We start from the raw sequence: 21,263 nt of genomic DNA, 5'->3' as shown, positions 1-21,263 counted from the left end.
TAAGGTGGTTCAAGCACCTACATTGAACATCTTCAAGAGAAATTTGGATGCTTATCTTGCTGGGATCCTATGACCCCAGCTGACTTCCTGCCCCTCAGGCAGAGGGTTTGACTCAGTGATCTTCCAAGGTTCCTTCCAGCCCTAATGTCTATGAATCTAAACCAGAGAGTGAGAGCATGTTTAGAAGAAGCACCCACAAAGTTATTCTGGAATAGTTATTCTGATATAACTTCACTCTCCTTCTTATTCCATATGCAGAAAGATCCTTTAATGCCTATTCCAGTAATGACCCCCTTCTTGGCTAATTGGAATCCTTATTTCATTTTGCCTCTGTTTCTCCTAAACCAGCCTGATCCCTGGTTAGAGAAAGTCTGGGAGTGACAGGGTGACTCTAACAAGGCACCAAGAGGTGACAACTTTCCAGTTTCCATACTGTTGAGACCACTTGGTCTTGGCCACTGTGGCCAGGTACAAACATTGCACTTTTACCAGTATAAGTGATTGGAAACTATAACAGAACAGAGGTTCAGCACACATAGACTAGTTTAAAAATGGTGGTACCTAGTCTAAGATTTGCCCCACCCCAGCAAAGGGCAAATGCTTTGTTACTGATCTAAACTGTGTCACTTAGATTGATTTTGCTTCAGGCTTTTTGAATGTCTGTATCTAGCCTTTAGGTATTTTAGCTGTTTAGGGGCTGGACTATCTTTTTTGCATCATTTGCCCCTCAAAAATTAATCTTCGTTTAGTGGTGCAGGATTTTTGTCTTCAAGCACTTATGGCAGAATTTTTTGATTTGCTATCTCTTCACAGCTCTTCTCACTCCCACCTCTCCTCAAGGGCAACCTCTTCATTGGCCTCTGTATCATGTCTGTCTTACTCTGAGGCTGGAAACTGGGACTACAGCAGCTTGGGACTAGCAAGCCTGACTTGGCATTTATGCTTTGAAACTGCAGTTGTCCCTTGATGTGATCCACAGTGACGTGACCAAATAAATACACTTCAGCTTGCAGAACACAAGTGTTTAATTGGCTTTTGGCATTTCAAGAAACAGAATAGTTGCTGCTGATGGGATCAATCCCATTATTTAACTAGGGTGACCTATTTCTGTTCTCACCCCAACCCGTCCCTCCTGCAAGGTTCAAGTGGTGCTAAAGGGCTGAGGTCAGCTTGAAAATCATTTTAAGACAATTTGCTTTCCTTATGTTAATATTAACCCTTTAGATAGTTTAAAAAAAAAAAGAAAAAAATATTGAGAGCTGCCTCTCCCCCATCTCTTTTAGCATTTCAGACTGAAGTGTGACTTTTCCTTTCTGCAGTATCACACATTGATGAAATGTTCAGACTTCACAGTCCTAGGGCAGATTTGCCTCTAAAGGAAGAATGCAACTAAATATTTAATTAATACTTTTATTTAAAGTTTTATTTTAAATGGGACCCTGTTTTAAGCCTGTTTTCCTTTTTAACCTACTTGAAAGCACCTTGGAAAACAGAAGACAGAAAGATCCCATTTATTTAAGAAAAGGTGTCAGCTTCTTTTCACTCATGTTCCTTCTCAAATAGATGGGAGAAGAGCCCAATCTCTGCAAGCAGCTCGCCATCTCACTTTGAGATCTGCAAGGCCCCTTCAGGCAATTACCCATTCCTACCAATGAATGAAAGTTTTTGTCTTTTCTCAGACCCACTGGTATTGCATTCTTAAAGCCTGAGATTGTTGCATGTGTGATATGGAACAAACTGTGAAAAGTTAGTAATAAATCAGATGTAGTAGCCCAGTTCTGAGAGATTTCAAATCCCTGTGGGGGTGTTTACTGCATTACATTTCAAGAAGGTGACCAAGTGTGAAACACCAGCAGAAGTATGTGCAATGGCATGGCTAGTAAGCACATAGAATAACTCTTTCACCTTAAAACTAGCTTCATCTAGGGTAAGTGGTTATGGAAGCAATTACCAGCATGGAAAATCATGCTAAAGGTGTTTTGACTAGAGGTACAGAGTTGCCAGAGAGTAAGTGAGACAATGTTTTGAATAAAGTTGAACTTCTGTGCAAACACAACAGCCAAGGAAAAACAGCAAAACTGAAAGAACATACAATGTTAGGAAAGCCTCCCTGCCTAGCCAAACTGGACCTGTTAGGAGTTTAGTTACTCCTCACTACTGGCACATTTCTACTATCAGCCATCTCCAAAAGCACATCTGTCAAAAGCCTGCCTTAGTAATTTATTCCTTTAGTTCCCCAACTTGTACCATTAGTACTCATTCATTTGTTTTCTAATATGTTGATTATACGGACTCATTTTTTAATCCCTGAGAGGTACTAATGACCTGTTTCACGCATATGGTGATATTTGGACAAGTAACACAGTAAAGCTGTAACTATGGTTTTATGAAATTTAATATAACTTGAGCAGCCTGTTAAATTCCTTGCATAGACTATGCTCCTGTCCCAGCTACACTCACTTAAGCTGCTATCATCAGAGTTCATGGGTAAAGGCTGTAAATAGATGCTGCATTTGTCCCAAGAGAAAGCTTATTCATCCTGGGATCCTGCAAATACATGAGTCCACTGTCCTGCTTTTACTCCTTCTGAAGTACTCAGCATAAAATGTGCTGACACTTTCCTGGAACATGGCTACATGCATCAGTAAGATCACTGTGCTTTTTCCTGGGACAGGCCAGCTGCTGGAAGAGCAGCAGTGCAGCTTGGAAAGGCTTGTGCACATCAGCGATTGTGCCACCCTTGTTTTGATCCTGGTCGAAACCTGGGACAATCAGGCCCATGTCAAATGAGCCATCTATTTATAGCCAAACTTAGGACGGTACTAATCCTCCAGCATAGCATGAGGGAGTACTGCTGTAAGACAGATGCATGTTTTTTGTTTTTTTAAATGAGGCATACAAGGAGAGGGCCTTGCTACTTCTAGCCATTATATACGACATGGCAGGTTCTGCAAGAGCAGGTGTCTTAATCTTGCTATCACACTGAAGGTTAACCTTGACATTTATATTCTGCCTGTTGAAAATGTAAGGACACATTCTCCAAATAGGTTCATACTATAGACCATAGCTAAATGATTTACTTAGAATAAATCATTTAGTGAAAAAAATTTTCTGTGAACACATTATCCAGGAGCAGACTTCAGGTTTTGTTCTGCTTTATTTAAAGTATTTCAAATTATCTGACAAATGTTTGTTGGAATGTGAATTTCAGCTTGTAGATTATGCATGAATAGTTCAAAGCAAGTGTTGTGCTGCTGGGACTTTTCAGTAGCTGTCATTCATTATTTGTCACTGATGTCACACAATATCCTCTCCTGCTCCTTGATGGGGTGACCTCAACCCTGACAAAAGAATTTTCTGGGGCAAGTATAATCTTGCGAAAAGTCTGTTTGCATGCACACCACCTTTTCCTAATATTATATGTGCAAAAATAAGACGAGGTTGTCTTCCTCCCAGTTAATTAGTAGGTTTTATATTTGAACAAAATAATCATGCTGTTTAGAAGCCACTTCTTTTTGACAAGAAGCTCCTTTTCAACTCTTCCTTTCAGATCTTCCGCTTGCAATTCCACATTCTTCGCAGTAAATCTACTCCGTGGATTCAAAAGTTAGTGAGGACCCAGTGGGTGTGTCTACATGAGATGCTACTGTGCAGTAGTGCCAGTGAATGCTCTTTAAGGTTACTGCACAGTAGCTTCTCTAATAATACTGTGCAGCAGCATATTAGCACTTTATGTGCTGCAGCATGCTACTGCACAGTATTGTTTGGCTACTGTGCAGTTAGCATCTCATGTAGATGTGCCCTGTTATAAAGATCATGAAAATTAAACTCACTTAAACATTATTAGAGATGTAATTAAGCTGCTCAATGAATTACTTGGTTTTAAATTCAAAAGAAACTATTATATAATCTCCTGTATAGCACAGGATGCACCATGCCATGGCAACTTCTGCATCACTGTTCCTAGAATCACTACTTTCTTAGGGACTGAAGATTACAACCAACTCTGCCATGAATATTGTTGTTCAGAACTGTCATTTAACTTGAATTACGTTTGTGGGAATATCTAACATTTACGTGAAGTAGCTATCACCGTGATACTGTTGTAATGGAAGCAGCTTCATTTTTGAAAACCACTGGCATGCTATATTCCTTTAGGGATATTGTGCTAGTCCACTGGTAAGGGGACTTATGACTAAGCCAAGTCATGCTTTCTCTTAAGAGTGTCTACATTTAATTAATAGATAAAATGAATAGGTTATGTCCCTATAATTGTGTACTGTTAAGCATTTGGGAATCCTTCACATAAATGTGCTATAACATTATCAAATGTGTCATTTTTTAGCATTAGCATGGCGCACTAAATTAAAATGTTGAGCAAAGATACAAACAAGCTTTAACAACTGTAAAGAAAAACCACACTGTATGCTCTGATCATGAAAAAAAAAAAAAGATTTTTTTGATACTGTGCACAAGCTTGCATCAAAATTAATTCAAATATTCACTTTAATGTTGTGCATAGTTACACAACCAATTCCCATTGATTTAATTTTTAGATTAAGCCCACATCAGTAGGGTGGCTGCTTAACCTGCTTAAGTGCCTTTGAAATTCCCAGGCATTCAGCTGAAGCCTTAGCCTCTTATTTACCTTTAAAAAGGTATTTTTAAAAATTCACTATCTCCATTTATGACCACTTATTTCATCCATTAAAAGCTTCTCATCCTGAGCCTTGTGGTCTATTTCTATGTAAGCAACAATCTGGGGAGACTATAATTGTGCCAAACAAAAAGAAATGGATCATATTCCCAAGAAAAGGCAAGAAGAAAATGTGTTCTTCAGAAACTTCTAGACTTCAGCCTCTGGCTAATGTATATCAATCTGCTGCTGAACTTGTATCATATGGTAATTAGTAAGAAAGTTGTGGGTAAAAGTCTCAAACTGGTTTAACCCAGCTCTCTTACAGTGGTCTTTGTGAATGAGCAGAGACACCTGTTAAGAAGCATGTCAGTAAATATTTGTTAAAAGGGAGGTCAGTTGTTTTTCCATGTGTAACAGCTGGTATTAACAGAAGAGTTAATTAAAATACACACTTATATTACTCAGTCACTTTTCTTATACGATTTACCAAAATACCACTATCTGTATCCGTACGATCATACTCACTGTTGGCTTGTTATAGATATATGGCAGTTCTTAGGATCTGATAAATTCAGAAATATGCTGTACTGCTAAGTTAGGAATTAAAGTCTAAATTCCACTCTAGTCTAAGCAGGGGTAATCCTTTTATCATAGGTGTTGTATCTGCTTACAGCATGACTGAAGCAACCCTTGCTAAACTTAGACCTACAAGTGCATGCAAGTGTATACATAGATAATTGTAACTGCTTCCATTGATGACTATCTTCAAAGTGTTTTGGCCTCATTTTACTTCCAGATATTCTTTTCTGGTAAGACTTCTTTCAATGCACTGCCATAATATTAGTGAACTCAAAAGTGAAAGATAAAACCAAACCATTTGATTTGTGCAGTTGATGATCACCTTAGGTACAGAACTTGCAATAGCTCCAGAGTAACATTATCAATTGTACTATGGTATCTAGACTGCCATTGCTTACAGTAATATACAAATATGGACCAAAAATGGGACCGTCCTTGCCCCAATGACTGTGATAGTCACCTGACTACTATGCTATGACAATACAGAATACTTTTCAATGTAAGCTTTTAGTTCCTGAAGCAATGGCTTATGCCTCAGTTCAGCACTAGTTAAAAGTTGAGTAGTGTGACTTATGACAGCTGTCTAAAGATCCTTTAGGTCTCAAGGGGGGGGGGGGGGGGGACAGGTCTGGATAAGATATTTACTGTGCAGTAGACTAATTAGCTGTGTAGTAAACATCTCAGTGTCTACATATGCAGCCCTATTAGGCTGAAGTAAGCTAATTTACTCCCCATCCTTGGCTGTTAACAGACTTTTCTCTAAAAATTCTCTTTAAGAGTACATTTTCCAGCTCTTCACTGTTAGTTTAGCCCTATAAAGTGATTCATATGGCATTGAGCCATTAAGAACATTATGAAAATGAGTGCACATTCTTTAGCTCTAGTTGTTAAACCTAGTAACAGACTCCAACTATTTCCACCCAGTTCTCAATTTTTTCTTACATTCAGTGCAAGATCACAACTACACCTTGGGGCACTGAGCTAATGCACTAAATTTAAAACTTAGGTAAAAAAAATTAAGAGTTTAAAATTAGGCGATTCAAGTATTGATTGCTTCAGGAATGCCCAATATATTTTTTAACTTCGTATAGTTTCATACTGGTCTCTTTCCTGAACAGCTTTTAATATTCCAGATTAGGTGCAATGTGATTGTAGTAAAAACTCAGTCAAACCTAGTTCTCTGGAAGTGATATATGAAATGGGTGCCAGACTTTTAAGAGACTGCAAATGTTGCTATTCCTGGATTACCTTGGCAGGAGAGAAATCCCAGGGAACAGAGCTTGTTACCAGAACAAAAGAATAAAACAAGAAAGTAATACTCAAGGCTGAATTTCCTTGGTATAAATGTGATTGGAAGCAGAAAGAGCCTTGGATGATCTACTGAGGTCTCTTCCAACCCTAAAAATCTATGAAATGTTCCTCAATTACTGAAGTAACAGATAAAGAGATGGTTTCAAGAAACTGCAGATAAAAATAGTTGGGGTGTTGGGGGAGGGACAGGGAATAGTTACTAATTATACAATGACATACCTTTATGTAGACTATGTTGTGGTGGGCTATTGTTTCAGTGACATGAAAAAAAAAAAACCAGAAAAAAGTGTTTATAACTTATTTCATAAGACCTGGAGACCTTTATTAAGTTAGGTTCCATATAATCTAATAGCAGTTAAATCAAGAAAAGTTCTAAAATGATTCTAAAACCCCACAGGCAGACAAGGTTCTTTGTAGAGGTGCACCAATATATTGGTCCATATTGTATTGGCACTAATAAAAGGAAAAGTGACATTATCAGCAATTGGCTTTTTTTTGGCTGATGTGGCCCTGCCCTACCTGGGCAGCACCTACCCCTGCCCCAGCCCCACTCCCTCCCTTACTGTGGGGGCCCCAAATCTGCCACCCCCCCCCACTGCTTCCTCCTCCATGCCCCTTTTCCCTCACAGACTTACTAGCATGACGGCGGTCTCCAAGCTGCCAGGCTGCACATTGGCAATTGGCTCGGTATTAGCCAATATCACTGGTTAATAATCAGACATCAGTATTGACTCAAAAAAGTTTTATTGGTGCACACCTAGTTGTTTGGGTAAGTCTGATATCTTTTATTAGACCAACTAAGAGTTGGAAAAGTTCTTCTTTGCAAGCTTTCAGGTACAAACACCCTCCCCCAGGCTGAGGAAATGTCTGCAGTGGTATGTACTCTTCCTGGATGGAATAGGAAAAAATCCCCTGGCATTATATTAGTGAACTCAAAGCCTCCCCAATTTTAGGTTTATATTTGTCGGTCAAGAGTGAAGGTTACAGGAATGCCCATCTATCATGTTTGTCAACACTGAGGTAAACATGACCAAAACAGAGCTCCCATCTTAAAAGGCAGGACTTATGCTGGTTGCCAGTAATTGCTCATACAAATCTATAACTTGATGCATGAGCTGGTCATACCTCAACTCACATATTTATATTCTTCCCATCTGTTGTGACATTGTTCTTAGTGAAACTGAGCCAAATCCCTATTTGACAGCAGGTGATGCTCCTGGGTTAGCAGGCCATGCTGTATGCTACAAAGTATCTGTTTGGTAGAATCATGATCTCATGCTAAATGCTGAGAGGAGAAACACCATTTACTTATTTTTTTGTTTGCTTTTAGGAGAAAAGACAAAAACAGAACCATTACCCGTGGTTTGAACGCTTTCTGTTGGAGGCCAAATTTACCATGCCTCATTCCTTAGCCTTCCTTTCATGATACTTTTGGAACATGATATAATGAGCATGTACAAGCAGTTACTGCACCCAGTTTAGTTTAGGCAGCTTAATTTAAGTTGCTTAAATCTAACATGGGAGCAGCATGTGCAGGCTTTTACCACTGCCAGGAGTGGCATGGGCAGTCCAAAGTCAGTAACTCAGGGTGAGGGGGAGGAGCTGGTCAAAGTTGAGGAGTTGGCAGGTCTGCAGGGGAGTGAGAGATAGTCTGGAGGGTTGGAGGTGTGGGGGTAGGAACAGCATAGCCCTAGGGCTAGGGTGAGTTGCTGAGCTTCCCTAGTCCCAGAGTTGTGCTGTGAATGCATACAGGTGTTTCACAAGATTGGGTTAACCCTTTATTGATCTAAAATTAGTTCCCTTTCTGAAATGAACTGCCTTAGACTGGGTGCACTATATTTTGTGTGATTTAAGCCCTGCAAATGACTGCATGACTGAGCATCTGGATCAACCTAACCTTGGCTAGGTAGATTTAAATGTAATGCTTGTATGTACCCAGTAGCTGCCTTGTTTTGTGCTGTTGCCAGATTTGCTGAGACAAAATAAAATAAATAAATAAAAGCTTTTTCCCTGGTATGGGACTGGATCTCATGGGTGCAATTCATACCACAGCAGTACTCATTTCCTGCATATCCATGAACATTATTCAGTAGAGGTGCACTAATACATTGGTCCGATATCAGATTGGTACCAATGTGAAGAAAATTGCCTATATCGGATATCAGCCTGACGGAGCCAATAAATGCCTGTGCTGTGTGCAGCCACAGTGCAGCACAGAGCAGAGCCACCAGAGTGAAGAGCTGCTGCCAGCTGGTAAGTCAGAAGGGGAGGGGACACGGATGGGGTGTGGGGGGGGGCAGATCAAACACCCCTGTGCTGAGGGAGGGGGCAGGGGCAGGTGCTGCCCATCCAGGGCAGAGGTGAGGCTTGTGGGGTGGGGGCAGCTCCTGCCGCTTCTTGCATCCCAGTTGGCTGGGCAGGGGGGGTGTGTGCCCAAAGATTTGTGCAGTGTGCACAGGGCTTTTCTTGCCAAGGGGTGAGCTCAGAGTGGGCTCTGGCAGCACTGGGAAGAGGCTGCAGCCACCCCAAATTTTACCACAGCTTTGTTCCCAGCCTCGTGCTGCCTCCACCCAAGCACCACAAAAAGCCATAGCTGCGCCGAGCGGTGATGCAGGGCTGGGAGCAGAGCTGTAGCAAAGTTTGGGGTGGCTGCAGCCTCCTCCCAGTTCCGCCAGAGCCTGCTCCGAGACCAGCCCCCAGCAAGAAAAGCCCCGCACAGCGCTGGCTCTGCAACTGCCGCCTCCGCCATGCTGCACAAATCTGGGGGCATACACCCCCCCACACACCCTCCCGGGGTGCAAACAGCAGCAGGAGCTGCCCCTACCACATGAGCTGCGCCTCGGTCCTGCCACCCCACAGCTGGGCAGCACTTGTCGCTTCCCCCTCCCTCGCTGCAGGGGGTGTTGATCTGCCCCTCCTCCTCCCCTTCCACCACACCAGACTTATCACCTGATGGCAGCTGTATCGGATCAGTATTGGCTAATATGCCTCCTTAAATATCAGTTAATATTGGCCCCCAAAATCTCTATCGATGCGCCCCTATTATTCAGTCTCCAGTATCATGTCAAAGGCCATCAAGAATATTAAAAATACATAAATCACTGTCTGGTATTAAGGATTTAAAAAAAGAAAAATTTTAGATGGTAAAACACAAGCACACAACTTTGTGTAGGACAACTTCATAAACAACTGTTGTCTATTTTGCAGTCAAGGTTCAATGTTTAACCAACTCCAAACCTGTCAAGAAGTATAAAGGTGACTTTTTAACCTTGCTGGGATTAGAATGATTTTGTAAATGCTATATGGGAGGGACTTCAGTTTGTTATCATGAAGATGTTATGTATACGTTTTCAATACAAGGAAATAAACATTGCTTAAGGGAGCTATTTTCCTTCTGGTTTTAATATACCTTTCCTACTATGTATGACACACTGCTGGTATACTTGCCTTCTAGAGTTCACATTCATAGTGGTGGCATCCTTTCAACTTATGCATATTCTACTGCGTACAATAAAAGACAGGGCAAGCTAGTACTGACACATTCTCAATGGGTCATTTTGCAGGTACGGACAAAAGGAATATAGTTAGTGTGGAGGTCCGACCGAAAGGTTAAAAAAAGCAGTCAACATCTAAGGAAGATTAAGTTGAGTTTCCCTTCTTACTTAAAAGAATTAGACTCCATGGGTACCAGCTTATGAAAAGGTCAGATAGTCTAAAACTACAGTGTGCTAAAACTGAATTACGGTCATGCAAGGAGCTTTTTGAACATTCTGGCAAAAAACTGAAGCATTAAACATGAAGGTGCAAATGGAAAGGTATTCCTTTAGTGGTGGAAACAGTAAATTATATAAATGTTTGATGCTTTGTATTCAGCCTCCTGAGGAGAGCTACAATTTTAGTCTGGTAATCAGCAAAGGTTCCTTCTTTTTTCTACCTTCCCTGGAGATAAAGGAGCATCTTTATCTTAGATAAAGTTAAGCATAAAAGACAAAAACTTAGAAAAAGTAGCCACCTGTTATGTTACCATGTTTTCTGGTGTAGCACTTTGGTTCTTTTGGAATAAGCTCTCTAAGATCTGCCGAAACAGAAAGTGATAATCTCTTTTTTTCCATTCGCAATTCGGTATCAGGTCTGATACGGTTAAAAAAAAGAGGAGTTACACTTTTACTGTAAACTGTAAAGGAAGGGAAAGAAACATGAGACAAAAGTGTATGAATAAATGCTCATGAACTATGGTATTTATGAATTCTTGTTAAGTTTTACGAATAAGTTACCTATTTTTTTTTCCAAGTTGTGACAAATAGTTCACTCCTGGCTAGTGAAGTAATGTAAACTGATTGCAGGTTACTGAACAAAAAGTTTGGCAGTCAGCCATTAAAAAAAAAAAATCTACTCTTATAAGTTCCTTCAATTAACCCCCACCCCCCCACTGAATATTATAGAATGTTTATACTGTACAAAATAAATATATTGTTAAAAGTATAAAACTCAACAATTACTTTTATTTAACCATAAGCCAACATGAAATTTTTTTTGGAAATAGCACAAAACTCAGATTTTACAGTAGACATCCTCTATACAGTAGCTGGATTGTAGCTATGATTACAAATGAACCATTTCTTCCCTTGAAAATATATCATCCTGACAGGAAATACAAAAAGTTATAGATCTATATATACACGTTCCAAATTAACTGTATAATTTTATTTCAGTATCAAATGTTTATTGAATAACAGAAGATTTTAGACATTGAAATAAGCTTTGTAAGCTTTGAATTATTGTTCTAATTTAAAATAATAATTTTTCATATGAATAATTTCAAAGATTTTACAATTAATTAGTTATACTTCATGAAGGAACTTTTATTTCTTTCATAAAGTATCAAAATCTTAATTTTGCTACCATTAAGTCTTGGCATGTATGGAAGTATTTAAAAAGGTATACAGAAGACAATGATTATTAGAATGTTAGAATAATGCTATACACAAAAATTACTCAATAGTAGAATGAGAAAAGCCATATTATTAAGAAAAATCTTAAAATAGAATGAAAGAAAAAAAAACCCCACTTTAAATAATTTATGCCCTGATTTTTTGTTCAATACCAGAAAAAGTAGTTAAAGAGATTAAAAACAAAATGGTGGGCCCAACTTTTAGTGGAAAAAAAGAAAAAATATACTTTCTAAGAGAGGCTAGAGTGTGCTTCAGTGAACATAATTATCATTTTCTATTAATTACTACAACATTTAACTTAAAGTGACATTGGAGGCAACAAGTGGTAGAGATTATTTAAGTTTACAAAATTTGTTAACATAAGTATTATAAAATTACAAAATTAAGGATCTGAAATTCTCAGACTTCTCTTAATCAGTATTTCTCAGCATGTTGCTGTCATTCACTCCTGAAGGTACAAAGTTGAAATCAACTTTTGATTCGTTCATCAATAATAATAAAAACATTTGCACCTTGTTTTAAGTTCTGAAGCAGCATTTCCGACTTCGAGAAAAAAAGGCAAAATATAACTATAAATTACATTCTAATAAATCTTTCCCAGGCATTAGGAATCCCAGCATGAAATTCCTATATTTTCATTGACAGTATATATTAACATACACTTGCATTTACATTTTCAATAATTTGCCATTAGTATTAAGTCTGTCTATGAAGTAACAGTAAAGTGCAAAACATTTGGTATAATATCTAGTGATTATATTTTGCTTCTGTGGAGTATGAGTGACTGAGCATGGACCTTCCATTGATAGAGATTGTGCTGGATGGAGCTCCAACCTAGAAGAAAGAAAAATAACTTTTTAATAGAAATACTTGTTGACTTATAAAAAAAAAAAATCTCCTTACCCATTTGTTTATTACAAATGCAGCAACATTTGCAGTTCAATTTATTATTTCTCAAAGAAAATTATTTTAGTACTACTGTGGCATGTACATTTTAAACAGAATTAAGGGTGCAAGTCTCTTCATTAAGAGTCTACATAATACCATTATCTAGAGTCTGGAGATCTGCTGACATCTTGAAGAAAAATGTTAAACCAGTATACCTTCCCTTAAACAAGCACTCAGTAGAACTGATTCCAGACAGACTTCTTGTTTTAGACGCTTTCCAAAATAACGAAGCAGATTTTTAAATGGTACTAAGTGTGAATCTTGAATTAAGGCAAAGGCCCAATTTTCAGTCATTCCACATAGACCAACAATTCCAATTAGTCAGTGGGACTTGTGGGTGTTCTGCAATCCAGAAACAGATTTTAGACTAGCACAGCACAGTTATTCTGGAGGGAGGAAAATAATTAAAAAACTACCTTATGTGATCCACTTAAGCTAGTCACTACTGAGGTCTTTATTCAACTGGAAAGATCCACAGCACAAAGGGCCACAAATATTGGCTCTGCATGCTGACAGGTTATTTGGGGGGGGGGGGGAAACTTGGGTGGCTTTGCTAGCATTTGTCTCATTTTTTGAATGCTTCCCTTAGAGATATGAGCAAGAGGAGGGACGTGGAATGCACGTGATACACCTTTTTCCTCATTCAACATGACCAAATATTAGCCCATTTTCACCCACAGCATCAATTAAAGGAAGCTATGGAGTTCATTCACTCACAGTGTTCTTTCCACACCCGGATCACTATCTTGATGTTATCCCACTGATGTAAGTGTTTTGTTTTCCCATTTGTTACGATATGCTCTTCTCTTAATTTTAAACATTTAATAAAAACATTGTCTGAATTAATCAGCACAACAGATCTAAAAATACAGTTGATATCAAGCTTCCTCCCTTGCCCCTGAATCATACTTCACCTCCCTTTTTTTTTTTTTTTTTTTTTTTTTGAGAGAGAGAGAGAACAGTGCAGTCATTAATGTTTTACAAATTTTGGAATCTCAGTTGCTCCCTCATCTGAACAGGCTTCACAAAACTCAGTTCCCTATGCTGCAGAATACTTGGAGGTACAGCTTCGGCTTCTTTAACCTTTCAATACTCCCTTAAAACAAGCATTCTACTAAAAATATAAAAATGTTATAGTTTAATCTCAGCACGCTCTTTCCTTTCCAACATAAATGGTTTTAAATGATCTCACATGTTTTCTTGTAGACACGTTTCTGTCATCTAGTGCAACTTGACCAAAGGAAAATATTGAACAAATATATTAAGAGCCCATTTGTTACTTTTTTTTTTTAAGTATTCAATCTATTTGGGTTGTTTTCCTTGAATTGAATACAACGTTTTCAGATGCTAAGGCAGTAGTAGAGAATTTTTAAATTTATTTCTCACTTTACTGTCCACAATGCAGTTATGTGTAGAATAATGTTGCAATAAATTTCAATAATAAAAAACACAACAGAAGACAACCATATTCCTTGCAAACCAGATAGGGTCAGACTTCTACTCAGACTATGAAATTTCAAAAGTTGATTAATAAGCATGGTTCTTAATTGATTTGTAATTAGTTGGCAGATGATTTACTACTATAAAGTTATTAGTTTGCCACTCTTAGCAACCACTAGATAACACTGAATCATCCTGGCATGCCAAAAATTATGGCATTTCAGAATTATCTTTTTGTTTTGCCAAGGAGATGCCAAGCATGGGGACCTTTAAAATGCCATTCCACTGTCAAGCTTCAGATAAAATGGCAGGTTTGCTGCCTCAAGTAGGATGAAGATGGGTGCCAAAATATAGAAAGCCAGGAAATCCACTTTCTCCTGAATCTAACTTCTCCTAGGAAAGCAATTGTTTCTATTAAGTCTTTCCTAATATATTTTAAGCACATTTGGGGTTGAGGGTGTTTTCACAGAAAATACTAGAGCTTCTGAAGACAAATTAGCTTCTGCAGAGAAATTAGCTTCTGCATGAAACTGCCACAAAAGAAAAAACCTGGAGTATAAGCAAAGCAAGCCAAAACACAAGATTGAACAAGCCTGCTCAGCTTATTTTTTAAAGGTTTTTAACAAAACAGATAAGAGACTTGCAAAATGACATTAAAATGAGGGGAAATAAGTTAAAAGTATGGGATTATTAAAAATAATACTTTTCTTTTTCTATAAAGAAAGAGCTGAGACAGAACAGACTTCTGGGGATGTCCAGTTACTCATGGGAACAAGTGACAATTGCACATTTTGCAAGCCCTCCATCTCCAGTCATGCTCCATTGAAGCATGAAGCAACACAATTAATGTTTTTGTCCTTGAAAAATAAACCCAAAATATGCTGTTTCATTTGGATGCCTCTTCCTTGTAAACCTATGTTCTAGAAGTAGGAAATTATCAGAGTACACATCACAAATTCCTGAAGCCCCGAGTTTCTCCCTGCTGTACCACTGCTATACCAAGGAACAGACCTGGGATAACTCTTCACAAACCTCAGCTCAAGTGCTCTTATACTAGACCTCACAGCTGCAGAAAGTGAATCAGCTCTAGGTGGCCTCCTCTTTAGGCTGTGAAAGAAAATTTTACATCCCCTTTTCTGTAGAAAAAAGATTAACCTGGAATATCACTTGCCCAGAGATCACTCTTCACCACAGGCAATGAGTAATGAAACAAAACAGCAACAAGTAAACCCTTATCATTATGGGGGAAAAAAAAGAATTATACAAGCAAAAGTGACCATAGTTTTGAAGACAGAAGAACAAGATAAGAAAAGTTTCTTGCTTACTCATCTCACTACACCCTAGCCCCTCTGAGAGTCCTACTAGTGGTTTTAGAGATCAGCCTCCTGCTGACTGTACAAGCCCTGGTGTCTGAGGCCTGAACTCTTCAAAGTCTGGGATCCAAAGACCTCGATTCTACCTTAGGTGGGGTCTAAAAAGCCTCCAAGCTAATCTCCCTGCCCACCTCACCACCTCCCATAAAATTATTCTAATTGCTCATGAATTCCCAGAAATGTCTGGTCTGCCTGAGGCACCTGAAATTCCTCTTCCTGATGGCCATTTCTCTCAGATGCCTTTTCTATAGGGGAACTTCTTTCCTCATTACAGGCAGAACTGGGTGCCCAACCCAATAATGTCTTCTTTTGCTTGTCTGCAAGTGGCAATAGTATAAGTATGCATGCCTCAGTCCCTTGACTAACCCATGTCCAAAATTATCAAGATATATATAGACAGCATACTATAATCTTTACAGTGATAAGCAGCATAAATGAATATGGTATAACATGGGGTTTCCAATGAAACCACAGATACCATATCAGTACAACAAAACAAAACAACATTCCTGACAGCCCACAAACCTCCATAATGGGTTTTGTGATCATGTGTGCACATCTACATGTGCCCAGGACCATGCATTTGGTACTGGGCAGTCATTTGGTACTTGCATTGGTGCTTGCTTTAGGTCTGCAAATGACTGCGAACTACCTATGGATACTGCACAGTCCCGGCGGCTCATGGTTATTTTTAGATGCTATGTTGCCAAAGCGACGAGCTATGTCGACATAGCTCATTGCTATGGCAACACAGCATTGGCGTCATAGTTTGTGCCTGCCAATGCTACAGCTACATGGCATCTAATGTAGTTGCGCCTAGTATGTACTAATCATATAGCTACAGGTTGCATTTTTTTAAACACACAAAGACTTGTATCAAAGCTAAGAGTTCCCTGGGGAAGGGGTGAAGGGGTGGGTTGGGAAAACAGGAAATTAAAAAGAAAATGAATGTATTTAAATCAGAGTTTTTGCAAAGATAATATGAAAAAAGTGATCTCTGTGTAATTCCCCCCTGGAATCACTGACCAAAAACACCTACCAGTACTATATGATAAGTAGTCTACAATCCACAAGAAACTGATTTTCAACTTTTGCTTGTGAACTCTTGTGGGAGGCTGTAGTTAATTTAATTTTAGGTACAGCAAAAGTCTTAAAATCCATACCTATTCATTAAAGCATTTAAACACAGGCATGTTTTGGAGCAGTTTGTTAAACAGAGGGGCTCAAATGAGTCCATAATAACAACAAATTTATTTCAGAAAGATCATAATATCTCTATCTGAAAACATGTCAGCATAAAACTTTTTCAGATACCTTTATATATTTGCACCGGCTTAACAAAACCCCACCTTCAGAAGACTTCTCTGTCTTAAAATTGAGACAGACTGCTTTAGAAATGAATTTGTTAAGTTTTCAAATAACTACTGTTAGTCAATTACAATGATGTAATGATAAAAAAAAAAAACCTCACCCTTTTCAATTTGGCAGCAGCATCACCAGAGCGTATTGCAGCCAGCACACACTGGTGAATCTGTTCTGGGTCAGGGTGTTGGATTGATAAAGCAGCTTGCTTCTTAAAAGTAGCAGTAGGGTGGTCAGTTGAACGTTGAACCTGCCTGTTCTGATCATTGTCTGCAAAGCTAATTTTCTATGAACAAAAAAAAACAAACAACAAACCAATTGTTAGGTCATGAGTGGCAATAGGAAGCAGTCTGGCTAAATATTATATACAACACACTGTATACTTTACATACAATGTTCTACTATCATTCTAAAGTTTTGCTTCATTCATTAAAGACAACTGCTACTTATATATTTGCATCTTACAAGTTATGTGTGGGGGCATATACCCCCAAACTGATAATGCCATAAATGACTCATGAATTTTCAAAACAAAATTTGGGAGTCAAAAGGATTCAAGGAAAGAGTTAAAAGAGGATACTTTCTCAACAAGTTTTTAGAAGTTATGAATTTTCCCCTTATTGTTATTTATGTAGCTTAATTAATGTGAAAATTTTTCCCACACATGTAAACTACAGAAACCCAATTTTCCTGCTCGTTTGCCTGCAAGCCCTTTACCGGGTCTTAGAGAGTTTTGGGAAACAGGCAGCTTCTTCTGTACCACAGGATGAAGAGGGTAACCAAATCATTCATGTTTAGGATTCAGGGGTTTGGACTCCCTTCCAGCCCCAATTTTCTGTGGTTTACATGTGTATTCTAAAACTTAGTATATGAATTAATATGGATACCAGCATGGCTAAGATTGGGCCTGCCCACAGTCCTAAGCTGCCCTTTTACTCTCTTGGACCTCAGCTTTCACTTTAAAAATAAAAAAAAACTTCAAAATATGAACTGAAAACTGATTCAATGGTGTCAGCCTGAATTTGAAAGGCACAAAAATTAATTCACATGGCCTTGACAGAATACAACCCTTAATAAAAAATAAATCATATGGTTCAATGATGTTATTTTAGATAAATGGGGGGCCAGTCTTTTTGGCAGGTGTACTACAAACTAGGCATTCACCCTCTCTTAGTGCCACTGCTATCCTAAAGTCTTGCCCAAACTGCAGCCCTGTCCTGTCCCTGCCCAATCTGCTGCTCTGCTGCCTGTCCCCTCCCTAATCTGCTATGTGCAACAGAGTCTTGTCATGCCCCAGGTTGGCCACAACTGCTTTAGGTAACAATTTGAGCTAGGGGTGTAGCAATAAAGATTTTATTGGCTGATACCGATGACCGATTATTAACCAGCCATATCGGCCAATACCGATACGATAGCCAATATGCAACCCAGCAGCTTGGAGAGCAGTGTATGGCCAGTAAGTCGGGGGGGGGTGGAGTATGGGGGAGGGGCAGATCAAGGCCCCCATGGTGTGGGAGGGGGTAGGACTGGGGCACGCACTGCCCAGCCTGGGTGGGGAGGGGCATAGGACGGAGCTGCAGGTGGTTCATCTGCAGGGGACAGGGGGGTGGGAGGCAGCTCCCCACCACTGCGCACACCCCCATGCCCCTTCCCCACCACAGACTTACCAGCCGATTGCTGTTCTTCAAGCTAATGGGCTGCATTCCTGGCTACATGCATGCTGCCACTGCGCACATGCATACAGCATTTATTGGTAACATTATTGGCTACCCAGCCAAAAAAGCCGATTGCCGATAATGTCAGTTTTCCTTTTATCGGTGCCAATCCAATATGGACCGATATATCAGCACACCTCTAATTTTAACTACATTACTTATTAATGCATGTATTAAAAGAAAATAATATATTAAAGTCTATACAATGCACTGTGCAACAGCTCACTTGGGGGTCACATTGATAAAGAGCCACCATCTGGCTGCCCCCAAATCAAGAAGCACCAAAGCTGGATATCTGATCCCTAACAAGAAGGAGGCAAGACCAAAGGAGTTCATATGGACATCTGACCTCTATGAAACGTAAGGTCTATATAACACCACCCTAAAACGGAGTCAAGCATAATCATATTTTGAATCCACTGTGCATGCATTTCTGGGATTAGCATCTCAGTTCAGTGTCCATAACAAATGGAAATTATGATTCCTGTCAGGACGATATAAATGACTTGTGCAAGACAACACAAGGAAATCAATCAGCTTCCTTAGGATTTATGTATACTTCTTAGCTTCCTTATGGTTTACTGTTAGGGCTACCTCAGTATTGGAGATGCAGCTTAGACCAGCAAAACCAGCTATCTGGATGCAATAACTAACACCACCCAAAGGATATTTTTGCCTGTATAATTTCATTTGTGCTAGAGGTTTTACTGGCAAACCTCTGTTGGTTGGAGGTGAGATTTTTCAAACTCCTCAGTTTTGGACCAAAAAAAACTCATACTTATGAAGGCAACTTATGAAATAAACCAAGGCTTAAACACATACCATTTTCACTCAACTGTGATTTGGGTGGGACCAAATAGTTGACATCATTAAAAAAAATTTTATGGGTAGAATTTGAAATCCTTTATTAAACATATGAAAAACATTCTTTTTGATCCATGTATATCTTTTAATATTTTTGCTTAAAAGTTTGAGAATTCACTCTAAGATTTGAAAGTAGACAAATTTTACGTTAAATGCTGTACAAGAAAATCTTGCTTTCAAATTCCCAAAAATATCGTACATGCTACTGCTGTACCATAAGGACACATGATCTAACAGTATGCTAACATCAATGTCTGCCAAAAGTCTAAATTGTTTTAGGAAGGGAAAAAGTGAGTCTTACCTCTATCATGAGATATGTTACAGATGCTCAAAAAAAAAAAAAAAAAAAAAACAAAAAAAAAAAAAAAAAAAAAAAAAAACGCACCGTAAAGTTTACCTTATCCATAATAAGGACTTGTGAATCTCCTATCGAATTCTGTAGAGAATGGTTCTTCTTAACTTCAGCTGTGAAAGTTGCAGAGGAAAGTTCGACAGGAGATTCCTCTTTTGACAGCTGACTGGTGACAGGGCGTGGTTTATTAAATGACTGCGATCTTCTGACTGCTGATGAGACGGCAAGAGCAAAAGGGGATGGCCTAGCATTGGAGTATGGCTTTGGAACAGCAAAAGTTCTTAGAGATTTTAAGTTTAATGTGGCTGGCTGACAGGAAGGAAAACTCAAAGGTTTAAATGTTTTAAGAGGTGAAATGCAATGTTCTTCAGTTTTTTTATCATCACTTTTTCCTGCATCTGACTGGGAAGGGAAGTTGTTTGTTTTATTTGAAGGGAGACTAGTTTGATCTGGTGATGGATTTTTTTCCGCCTCTGTACTCTTGGACTCATTTCGAGTAGAACTACAAGCAGCACTGGCACTTCTGGCAACTGCAGATGTGACGTAATGGCTTGAAGCCCTTTTTTGCATCTGTAAGTAAAAAGAAGTAGGTTTTGTTGTAGGACTTAATGCATTTGATTTTTCTAAAGTCTCAGGAGAAGTATTTGAATTATCCGAGTTCACCATCAACTGAACTCTGCCACTGTTTGTAGGAGACCTGTAAGCCTTTGTTTCCGTTTGCTTGCTTTCAGTAGTAATCCCAAATTGAGAGGTTATAACACAGTCAGTGATGCTGCTACTTTCACACAGCTGATCATTTCCTGCCAATACAGCTTCATATTTTAAACCAGATGCTGAAGTTTTTAAAATACAAGGAGTTTCTGTTTGCACTCCAAATTCTTTTGAGCTCTCACACTTAGTGGGGGTACCCAAAGCAACTCCTTCCTGATCTTTAGTATCTGACATAGTCTCTGACTCCAAACTCTTCAATATTTCCAAGGATTTTGGAGGCACTATTTTATAGGTAGTCATTCCAATTTTGGGTATATAGTCTCTTGTAATTTCATTAGATGGCTTTGGTTTGGGTTTGAAGCCTTGTCTATAAAGTGGATAGGAGTTTGTAGGAGAACCAACTGAACTGTCTGCATCTCTCTCTGAAGAGACAAGGCAACTATCATTCACATGTACATTACTCTGAGATTTTATGGCAAGTGTTTTGTCGTGCATAACTTCTGGTTTCTGACAAGTTATTTCTGTTGAAGTGTGTACAGTCTTTTCCATTTCTGCAGCTGATATACAGGGTGTACTGTCTATATCCAAATTCTGCTCATCAGCTGCTCTTTTGAAGGAAGATGAGTTATCTTGATGAAGATTCATTTCTGTTATTGTCCTCCCAAAACTACTATCAAATGGAGTTGTCTGAATTGCAACATCCTGAGTTTTCACTATGTCCAAGTTGGCTTGATTCAGCTTCTGATCTTGTATTCCTAAAATCATTTGATTATATTCATGATTTATACAGACATCATTATGTGCATGGCAGTTTGATAGTCTGCCAACTTCAAGTTTTTTATTTTCTCCAACATCGACTGTATTAATTTCTCCCATTTGAAGTTTGTTTTCTACTGTGGTTGTTGGAAGAAGTCTTGTATCAATGTGCTCTTCATATTAAAAAAGAGAAGATTATTTTGGAATGAATACATTTTTTAACAGCCTGATCTTATGTTTAAATCATTAAGCCCCATATCT

The 21,263-nt window shown here is 38.8% G+C and overlaps 1 protein-coding gene across 5 annotated transcripts in view; it reads right to left on the bottom strand.

Annotated features, from left to right (window-relative positions):
- Window positions 1-11,011: 11,011 nt before the first annotated feature.
- Window positions 11,012-21,263, bottom strand: part of COBLL1 (cordon-bleu WH2 repeat protein like 1) — a 155,108-nt gene continuing 144,856 nt past the window's right edge. For 4 of the 5 annotated variants that reach the window (XM_019480442.2, XM_019480445.2, XM_019480440.2 and 1 more), the window contains exons 12-14: window positions 19,569-21,175; window positions 16,714-16,890; window positions 11,012-12,315 (exon numbers count right to left, since the gene is read on the bottom strand). In XM_019480442.2, coding sequence (XP_019335987.2) covers window positions 12,229-12,315; window positions 16,714-16,890; window positions 19,569-21,175 — 1,871 coding nt within the window. In that variant the 3' untranslated portion in view covers window positions 11,012-12,228. The remainder of the gene's footprint in view (window positions 12,316-16,713; window positions 16,891-19,568; window positions 21,176-21,263) is intronic. The other variant, XM_019480441.2, reaches the window with a different exon arrangement.

Source organism: Alligator mississippiensis, chromosome 4 (assembly GCF_030867095.1).
Source record: "Alligator mississippiensis isolate rAllMis1 chromosome 4, rAllMis1, whole genome shotgun sequence".
Classification (NCBI taxonomy): Eukaryota; Metazoa; Chordata; order Crocodylia; family Alligatoridae; genus Alligator; species Alligator mississippiensis.
The sequence above is the reverse complement of the archived record's forward strand: the minus strand, read 5'-3'. Positions and strand labels throughout refer to the sequence as shown.